The 10,567-nt window shown below is 40.7% G+C and overlaps 1 protein-coding gene across 1 annotated transcript; it reads left to right on the top strand.

Moving 5' to 3' along the window:
• Positions 1 to 6,113: 6,113 nt before the first annotated feature.
• On the top strand, positions 6,114 to 9,727 carry LOC137747123 (mitochondrial outer membrane protein porin 2). Its single transcript, XM_068487137.2, has 6 exons — positions 6,114 to 6,373; positions 6,490 to 6,557; positions 8,422 to 8,532; positions 8,618 to 8,704; positions 8,795 to 9,003; positions 9,110 to 9,727. The coding sequence occupies exons 1-6, from the start codon at positions 6,325 to 6,327 to the stop codon at positions 9,414 to 9,416; spliced, it is 831 nt and encodes a 276-aa protein (XP_068343238.1). The 5' UTR covers positions 6,114 to 6,324; the 3' UTR covers positions 9,417 to 9,727.
• Positions 9,728 to 10,567: the final 840 nt, after the last annotated feature.

Below are 10,567 nucleotides of genomic sequence, written 5' to 3'. Positions count from 1 at the left end.
AACATGTCACCCATTTCATTGAAACTTGCAACAATGCTGGGACAGAGGGAGACTACCTTGTCAAACAGTTCGTACGTTCGCTGAAAAGTAACGCTTTTGACTGGTACACCGACCTCGAACCCGAGTCTATCAACAGTTGGGACCAGCTAGAAAGGGAATTCCTCAACCGTTTCTACAGCACTCGTCGTACTGTAAGCATGCTAGAGCTGACCAGTACGAAACAGTGGAGAGATGAACCTGTCATCAACTACATAAATAGATGGCGCTCCTTAAGTCTGGATTGTAAAGATCGGCTTTCTGAAATCTCTGCCATTGAGATGTGCGTTCAAGGCATGCAGTGGGGACTACACTACATCCTTCAAGGCATTAAACCACGAACATTTGAGGAGTTAGCCACCCGCGCCCATGATATGGAGTTAAGCATCACCCGTCATGAGAAGAAAGAACAGATCGCCGACTACAAGAATGACAAAGTTTTGGGGCCCAAGGTGGATAAGGCTGCGTGGAAACCCACCAAGGAAGCAATGACGGTCAACACAACTCCAGTCAAAACCCATACACGAGGCAAGGCGATTCAAACCGAAGCTTTTCGTGATCAAGAGATACGTAGACGCACTTTGAAGGAGCTTGAGGAGAAGACATATCCATTCCCCGACTCTGACGTGGTTGCCATGTTGAAAGACTTGCTTGACAAAAAGGTGATCGACCTACCTGAGTGCAAACGGCCGGAAGAGATGAACCGTACTGACAGTCCAAGGTACTGTAAATTCCACCGCTTCATTGGTCATCCGACGGAAAAGTGCTTTGTGCTAAAAGATCTCATCATGAAGTTAGCTCAGAAAGGGATCATCGAGCTAGATCTTAATGATGTGGTGAAGTCAAACTATACCACCGTCACTTCTGGCTCTTTGAACTCAAAATCTTCACCTCAACCGCTGGGGGCATGCTCCAAAACCATGTCAGTCACGTCAAGTGAAGTTGAAGGATGAACTTATGTCACTCCAAAGAAAATGCACAAGAAACATAGGTCTCCTCCACAAGTTCACCAATCGGAAAGGGGGCAAAGCAGCTACCGTCAACCTTCAAAGCTACATGAAAGTGTTGAGGATGAGGAAGTTATGACACAAAGATCGTCCGTTGCCATCACAATGCGCGATTTCTTCCCCAAAGACTTCTTCAATCACTCGGTCAAGACTCCTTGCTATGAAGATTGCAAGGAATGCCTCTCTAAGATCGTTTGACAAATTCAACCAACGCTCCTCGTTCGCACGAGCCTAAAAGGCGACAACCAACGCTCCTCGTTCGCACGAGCCTAAAAGGCGACAACCAACGCTCCTCGTTCGCACGAGCCTAAAAGGCGACAACCAACGCTCCTCGTTCGCACGAGCCTAAAAGGCGACAACCAACGCTCCTCGTTCGCACGAGCCTAAAAGGCGACAACCAACGCTCCTGGTCCGCATGAGCATAAAAGGCAACAACCAAAGCTCCTCGTTCGCACGAGCCTAAAAGGCGACAACCAAAAGCTCCTTGTCTGCACGAGTTGAAACTGCAAACGACACCACAAGCTCCTCGTTCGCACGAGCCTAAAAGGTGACACCAAACGCTCCTTGCCTGCACGAGCTGAAACTGCAAACGGCACCAAAACGCTCATTGCCTGCACGAGCTGAAACTGCAAACGGCACCAAACGCTCCTGGCCCGCAAGAGCATAAACTGTGTACGGCAAAATAATCAAAAAAAAAAAAAAATCATCACTCATTTGAACTACGTCATGACTTGATCCCTCCTCAACCAAGGGTACGTAGGCAACTTGAAACTTCAAAACTTCAAGTACAGTCACATCATCAAAAAAAAAAAAAAAAAAAAAAAAAAAAAAAAAAAGAAAAAAAAAAGAGGAAATAACACATCTTGGTGATGTATATGTTTTATCTGTATTTAGCACAATACACTAAATAAGTAAAGCATGTTCATTGATCTCCGAGAAATTACAAGTGCGTACAAAAAAAAAAAAAAAAAAAAAAAAAAGAGATGGAGCTTTCATAAAGGTTGTTCACGTGAAGCCCCACTACTTGGGAAAACTACAGAAGCGGGAGGCATCAAAGAAGAGGCCTCAATACTTGGTGGAACGCTAGATGAGCCAGGAAAAAGGTGCCTCTGGAAGAAAGCAGCAAGCCTTTGACGGTCACTTTGACGGTCACTTTGAATTCGACCACTGGATTCTTGCAGCTCATCAAGCTTCCTCTTCATGCCCGTCGAATAGTTATTTGCAAGCACATGCAAACTTCTATTCTCGTGCTTAAGCTGTTTGATCTCTTGCTTAAGAGTTTCCACCTCCGCCATCAATGATTCCACTTGGCGGGATCGAGCAAGTAGGCGTTGGCCCATGTTGGACACAGAGCCTGCGCACTGAACACTGAGAGTTAGGGACTCTTGAACGGCCAACTCATCGGACCGTTCTGAAAGCAGCCTACTATCTTTTGGAGTGAGGAAGTTCCTAGCTACTATCGTAGCTGTTGTTGCGTCCTTCATCACAGAATCTTCACCTGTCAAAGGGCCATTAGAAGATAAGAAAGAAGGGCACCATACATTTACCTGACGCGGCGCACTCGGATCACTGCTGAGACTCAAATCTAAGCAAATGTTAGACGGGTTAGCCATTGTCAAAAGGTTAAAAGAGAAAGGTGGATGGAGTAAAATCAGAAAGGGCCGAAGACGATTTTCACAAACGGGCGATCTTCAAAGTGTGCATGTTGGAGGTAATCGATACCTCTATAAAAAGCCAAGGCGACACGACCACCGATTCAAAAAATCGGATTTTCCTGCGTGAAGTTCGGCGACGCTTTCGCGGCTTTTCAGATAACGCGTTCAACTTTGTCAAAAGATCTCTGACAAAGTTGAAAACACGTGAAGGTTATCATCCCAACTACGCGCCTTTGCCAACAAGCGTGGTGACAGAGCCGCACCCGTGACTACTTTTTCGAAGACGCGCTCGCTCAGAAATCGAAGAGACGCTTGTTAAAAAATCGAAGAGACGTTTGTCGACAAGGGTAAAAGAACATAACCACCACTTGCTATTGGGAAATCCCTATATATGTCGACCTTCATCTTTTATGGCAAGGCAGACCTGAAAAAAAAAAAATGCCCAACTCTTCCTCACCTCTGAGGGCGCACTCCCAGCAAAGCCTTTCGAAATACTCAATTTTTTCTTCTTCCCCAAAGAAGATACCAGATGCCTGGAGTACAGATGACCCAGGAGGAAACGGTAGATTGAAGTATGTGGAGACAAGCACAACAAATACATGTGCTGATCCATTCGCCGCTTCTTCAAAAGCAAAGGTATCTCATATCATCAAGGTCGAAAGCAAAGGTATCTCATATCATGCTTTTTCCTTGTCTTTTCCTTTGTCCTTGTTCTTACTCGCATGGCAAAGTGAAAGAAGCAATCAGCCGGCACTTGGAGTCAGTCTTCCGATCTGGAACCGACTGCCTGGAATCTATTCCCTGGTTGCTTACCTAGCGTTGCTCTCGAGTAGTCATCTTCAATGGTTGATACACTTCCAGAGAAGGGACCACTTCTGCAAAGGGGAGCAAGTAAGGCAAGTGAAAATGATACATTAAAGCATGTGGAGACAAGCAACAACTGCATATGCTGAGCTATCCTCTAACCCTCTTCAATACGAATTGGAGAGATTGAACAAAGAAACAGAAAAAAAGAGTAAAGCTCAGACCTTCGGGGGAGACCAAAATTTCCTGCTGCCCAGTTCAAGAGTAGCACAAAGGAAAATCAACGATTGGAGGAAACCAGAAAATCTTCCAGTCGAACTCAAGATCAAGCCTCGATGGCCCTTGAAGAAATTTCCTGCTGCCCAGTTCAAGAGTAGCACAAAGGAAAATCAACGATTGGAGGAAACCAGAAAATCTTCCAGTCGAACTCAAGATCAAGCCTCGATGGCCCTTGAAGAAATTTCCTGCTGCCCAGTTCAAGAGTAGCACAAAGGAAAATCAACGATTGGAGGAAACCAGAAAATCTTCCAGTTGAACTCAAGATCAAGCCTCAATGGCCCTTGAAGAAATTTCCAGCCCAGTTCAAGACTAAGCCTGTGGAAAATCAACGATTGGAGGAAACCAAAAAATCTTCCAGTCAAACTCAAGATCAAGCCTCAATGGCCCTTGAAGAAATTTCCAGCCCAATTCAAGATCAAGCCTCGACGGCCCTTGGGTTGACATCTACATTAAGGGACTTCAAAACGCATCTTCTACACGTGACAAGCACATGTCTACGACGCGCCTTGAAGTGGGGGCATTTGTAGACATCGAAATTTCAGTAAAACAAATGTTCACCAACGCATTAAAGTTTTGACGTGTCAAGGCATACATGGCATACGCCACGTGTTGTACAAATTGTACACATGGCGTGTGACTCAACAAAATAGGAAGAAATACCCTTGAAGGATTAAACAAGTTTTTTCTTCTCATTTTGGGCAATGACAAGGCAAGCACATTTCAATCCATTGAGGATCAAAACAAGTTTTTCTTCTCATGTTGGGCAATGACAAGGTAAGCACACTTCAATCCATTACGGATCAAAGAAAGTTTTTCTCATTTGGGCAATGACAAAGCATACACATTTCAAGTTTAAAATGGTATTAAGTGGGAAATTAGGCCATAAGTTACACCACTTCAATTTCAATATTGCATTAAGTGGGAAATTAGGCCATAAGTTACACCACTTCAATTTCAATATTGCATTAAGTGGGAAATTAGGCCATAAGTTAGACCACTTCAATTTCAATATTGCATTAAGTGGGAAAATTAGGCAATGGTGCTTGGAAAGGAAAAAAATATTTTGTGGTGGTGATTCATTCTCAAAGCCTATAAATAGGCTTCTCCATCAAGGTATCAAGCATCAAGGAATTCACAAATACATTTCTCTACTCCCAAATTGGAAGAGAATTCCCCAAATCCTTGAAGCTTTGAAACTCCAAAGCTCTCAAGCATCCAAATTCCCAAGAATTCCGAAGGATCAAGAAAGCACTCTTCGTTCTTCGTCAAATTCTCCTTCAAGATCAAGCCCCAACGGCCCTTGAAGAACTCCCACCAACTCAAGATCAAGCCCCGACGGCCCCTTGAAGAAAGTGTTCATCATTCATCATCCGTTCATCCTAAGATCAAGCCCCAACGGCCCTTTGGATCAACAACCTCAACAAACCCATACACCCATTCTTCAAGATCAAGCCCAACGCCCCTTGAAGATCCGTTCAACAACTGTTCATCCAAGATCAAGCCCCGACGGTCCTTGGATCAACAAACAAATCCACACATCTATTCTTCAAGATCAAGCCCAAAAGCCCTTGAAGAAAACCAACTGTTCATTCAAGATCAAGCCTCGACGGCCCTTGAAGAAAACCAACCGTTCTTCAAGATCAAGCCCAAAAGCCCTTGAAGATCCGCTCATCCATCAACATTCAAGATCAAGCCCCGAAGGCCCTTGAAGAAACTTACAACTGTTCATCCAAGATCAAGCCTCGACAGCCCTTGGATCAACAAATCTAGATCTTACGGAGATAGAATCAGAGGACCAAATTTAAGAGAGATCGTAACCCCAAAAATCATAAACACAAAAATATTATTTTGTACACGTTATTCTGGTTTCTTGTTTCAAGGAATCTTTCGTGTTCACAGTGCTTTTGATGAGAGTGCTTTTACAATCAATCATTAGTAAAAATGCAAGTGAATAATGAAAAAGCACTTGAAGTGTTTACTACAATAAGCATATAACTGATGCTTTTAGAACCCAAAAACACTTTCACTAAAAGAGTTTTCAGTCATTTTAAAACAAGTCCTTAAACTTGACAATTGAAGGTCTTAAATTTCAAAAAAAAAAAAAATTATACATAATTCTAAATATTTATGTTTATGAATACAAACAAAAAGAATAGTGTATATATGTCAATTTATAATTTTGATTTTAGTTCAAATTTCAAATTTATTTTCCGTATCTAAGCATAAAACCAAAGAGTTTTATTTTAAAAACGTTTCGTAATGGGTTCTCAAATAATTAATTTAAAGCGTATCATCAAATCATATAAGTTTACTATAATCACCAAATCAAATCATTGATTCTTCTTCCCAAAATACAACCCGAAGGTTTTTGAGTATTGAAATCAACGGTTGGCAAGCGACGTGTCAGCAGAATACCACGACAACCGTCAATCACACACCACAAACTTGCCACCACGAAATAAACAAACCCTCTTCCTCTTCCATTCCGCTTCCCCTCTCTCTTCTCCCCCACCAAAATTTCTCACTCTCTCTCCTCTGTAAAGATGAGCAAGGGACCTGGACTTTTCACCGACATCGGCAAAAAAGCCAAAGGTGAGCAATCGTTCTCACTCTCTCTCTCTCTGTCTCTGCGATCTTTCTACTGTTTGTCGCGCTCTCGATTGCGCGTAATTTGCATCTAAAACGATGCGTTTTGGCTTCTGTTGCAGATCTTCTGACCAAGGACTACAGCTCCGATCAGAAATTCACCGTCTCCACCTACAGCGATGCAGGGGTGGTACGCATTCGATGCTCTAATTTAATTAAAATATGTACAGCTAATTGAGTAATCGAGAAATATAGTTTCGGATCATGAATTAGGGTTCGAATCGGTGTTGTTATGCTAGTGTTGATTGTTTTAGCTAGATTATAGTGCCAATCGCATGCTTTTTACGTCTCGGGTTCGAAATTCAGACTGAAGTATTTGAGAATTGAGTCATTTTTGTAGACTATAGTTTTTCTCTGTCCAAGGAAATCGGTTTATACGTTTTGTTTCATAAACTAGATTTTATATTTTGCGTTTTTCGGTGCGATGTAATCATTCACTTAGGGCTCGTTTTGATAGCCATTTCGTTTTTAGTTTTTATTTTTCGGTTTTTGAGCTAGAGATGGAGGGAAAGCGTATGGGCGAAATGACAATGGAAAGAGGAAAGTGAGAGGTGGTGGGAGGGAGGAGGGGGAGATAATGTGAAAACAAGAACTAGAAAGTTAAACAACTTAAAAATTGTTTTCGGTTCTTTGTTTTTGTTTTGTGTCGCATTCTTTTCACATTTCTTTCACCTTTCTTTCTTCACATTCTTCATTCCCCCTTTTTCCCACACACTTTTCTTCTATTTAAGCAGAAAAAAAAAACAAAAGTAAAAATCAAAGATGAAATAGTTATCAAACGGGCCCTTAGTAGTTTTTGAGGTTCGAATACTAAATTTTTGTTAGAAGACGTTTTTTTTTTCTGCTGTTGAGTGTTAAGTGTTTCCTTATCTTTGTTTTTCTTGAAAAATGAGAGACTGGGTTATCTAATTTTCATTGTTTCCGATATTTTAAGTACTTATCTATTGGGATTTTTGTGAAAAAATATCATTTACTCACATGACAGTTTCATTTGTTGTTACCCCATTTTTCAATCTTCCTCCTATTCGTGTGTACATGTGTAGTGTGTTACTTTGCATTTTGTTCAATTTGAAGTTGTTACTCTGTATTTTATTTCTCCCTGTGCAGCTCTTTTCTTTGTCTCATGTTATTATAGACTTAAGACTTTTATGTGCCTGCATCTTATAATGACATAGGAAAAATCGCTTAGTAAAACCTTCAATACCTTTTTAATTAATAGAAAAAGTGAGCTCTTAAATACATGAAGGGAATATCTTGACTTATTAAACGATATGATTTCTGAAATTCCATCTCTTTCCTTCTTTAGTAAGCTGGAGTGAATATCTTATTTCTGAAATTCCTATCATTATGATTACATTAACATATTTGAAATGGTATTTATGTTTACTTAGATTCATCGTGATTTAATCTCACGTAATATCATACTGAAGCTTCAAAACTTGAGTTTAGAATTTGGGTATAGAATTGAAACAGTTGGCCCGGTTGATTAATGGATGAAAGTACAACAATTTTAAGAGTAAACCTTGAGATTTTGTATACTTTTCTGTACATGAACAATGTCTTAATATTTTTTTTTCCTGAAAAGAAAAAAGAAGGGGACACCTGAAATGTCTTGTATTATCTATCATTTTTAATTACCAGTTTGGCATTTATTATCTGAATAGATGTTTATTGCTCAGAATTTCCATTTCCTGCTATGCTTTAAGATTCATGCCGTTAAAAATTTAAATGCTTTAGTAATAACCTTTTGAAGCTTTAAAAGCTTGTATTAGAATGGATTTAGAAATCGATGGCTGGTTTCTGAGTATTCTCAAGTTGACTAATTCAAAATTTCCCCTTCATTGGGATCAACCTTGAGATTGTGGTAGTGTTGGTTTATTTGTGCCTCTTCCTGGAAGTTGTTGTGTGAGTTTATTCCTTTTAACTGTTTAAGCGATAATATAAATTGTTGTTTTTGTTCCAATATCTTTTTTTTTCTCTTTGGGATCCTTTAGGCCCTCACCTCAACAGCAGTGAAGAAAGGAGGACTTTCCACTGGGGACATCTTGACACAATACAAGTACAAGAACACAGTGGTTGATGTCAAAGTTGATACAGAATCAAACGTGGGTTGCGTCGTTTTCTGTGAATATATTACAAACAATTCTCTTGTTCTTTTAAGCATGTGCAGTTTTCTCTTTGTTTTGGCAGATCTCGACGACCTTCACGATCAATGAGATTGTCCCATCCACAAAAACTATAGCTTCATTCAAAGCCCCTGATTTCAACTCTGGCAAGGTATAAAATCAGGGATCTTTAGGATAGGCGATGTTTACATTTGAATTGTGCATTACTATCTGATAGTCATTTTTCAATTTTATTGTGCAGTTGGAGGTTCAATACTTCCATGACCATGCAACCTTCACTACAGCTGTTGCGTTGAGTCAATCCCCAGCCATTGATTTTTCAGCCACCATTGGAACCCCAACCATTGCATTTGGTGCAGAAGGGGGTTATGACACTACCTCTGGAAACTTTACGAAGTATACTGCTGGAATTAGTATCACAAAGCCTGATCAGTCTGCTTCAATAATTTTGTAAGCTTTTTGTACCGTAACCTGTATCATGTACAATAGTTTAAACTCTGTTGTTGTAAGTATTAACCGTTTCTAATATCAGCTTTCTCTCTCTCTAACCTCTCAGGGGCGACAAGGGAGACAGTATAAGAGCATCTTATGTGCATTATATGGATTTGTTGAAGAGGAGTGCTGCTGTGGGAGAGATCACAAGAAAGTTCTCCACGAACGAGAACACTTTCACGGTGGGAGGACAATATGCTGTTGATATTTACACAATAGTGAAAGCTAAGCTCAACAATCACGGAAAGCTAGGAGCCCTCCTGCAGCATGAAGTCATACCGAAGTCGGTGCTGACAATATCTGGCGAGGTTGACACCAAGGCCTTGGACAAAAATCCCAGGTTTGGAGTGGCTATTGCCTTGAAGCCTTGATTCTTTGGTGTTAATGAATTCAATACCTGGTTCAATTTTTTGGCTGGCTCTTGATAGGAGCTCTTAATAATTAGTTCCACAGAAACAATTTTCTATCTTGCGATGATTGTGGATTGATCGTTTGAGGCTTGGGCCTCTAGCGTGGTCTTTGTTTCTTCTTTCCTCTATATTCTTTTGGTTTATAATCATAGGTCGCTAAGGCGTTGCACATTCTAGTCTCCTTGTATGGAGAACCATAGAATTTTGATTGATAGAAGATTTGCTTGCATATATTGTTGTGCCAAGTGATATGCGATTGTTTGTTTGCATGAGTGCACCTTCTTAGAGTAGCTTCGATCGAGTTTATAAATGCGACGCAACGTTGATGTTGCTGACTATTATGTTGCCGCAGTTATGATCAGTTTCTTTTTTGTTTAGCATATCTAACATGATTTTATAGTCTTCAATTGTAGAGGCATTAGCATGGTGTTTCGGTCGACATAGTTAATTTTGTTTTAGTGATTGAACTAGGACCTGTCCTAATCTTAATCCGTTACCTTGTCTTCTCACAATCATCACATTTTTAGAGTTATAGCCTCCACAATGGTGGACTCTAAGATAGGAAGGGAGGCGGGGAAGGGGTGGGGTGAGGCCATCGGCCTCGTTTCCTTTTTAATCCCGCTTAATACCAAGTGAAAGCTCAGGACTAGACATTGGGGTATAGTGAAGAGCAGAGCGCACCTCGCTCTCAATTGCGAGTGTCATTTATTCTAGTCTAAGACCATACCAAACATAGTCTTGTAATCCTAGTTAAACCAGTAACTTCTAAGGTGTAACAAACGGGCTTAGAGACTTGTACAGTGGTAGATTTCTCCAAAGCAGACTGCTGGAAGCCAGGAACAAGTTCTTGGCTCTCAGTCCGCAAACATGTTTGCAGTGCACTTGAAGAGCACGGTTGTTTCGTAGCAATGATGCTTGCTTCACAACACCATATTTGGTACGTTGAAGGACTTGTTCGATTTCCCTACCAAACTCAAAAGCAAAAAGTGGATATGACGGAAAAATGAAATTTGGTCATTCCAATTATATTTCCGGCCATGAAAGCTGGGGGTTATGAATCCTTGAAACTTAGAAGAGATCCAGAATTTCACACATCTATTTTAGCCTAACGG

This window comes from Pyrus communis, chromosome 2 (genome assembly GCF_041283825.1).
Source record: "Pyrus communis isolate YQ-2024b chromosome 2, ASM4128382v1, whole genome shotgun sequence".
NCBI lineage: Eukaryota > Viridiplantae > Streptophyta > Magnoliopsida > Rosales > Rosaceae > Pyrus > Pyrus communis.
This window is presented reverse-complemented; position numbering and strand designations above follow the sequence as displayed.

Coding starts and splice junctions, on each gene's coding strand:
- LOC137747123 (XM_068487137.2), top strand. CDS start 6,325: ATGAGCAAGGGACCTGGACTTTTCACCGACATCGGCAAAAAAGCCAAA. Junction 6,374..6,489: donor CATCGGCAAAAAAGCCAAAG/GTGAGCAATCGT, acceptor CTTCTGTTGCAG/ATCTTCTGACCAAGGACTAC. Junction 8,533..8,617: donor AAGTTGATACAGAATCAAAC/GTGGGTTGCGTC, acceptor TTGTTTTGGCAG/ATCTCGACGACCTTCACGAT.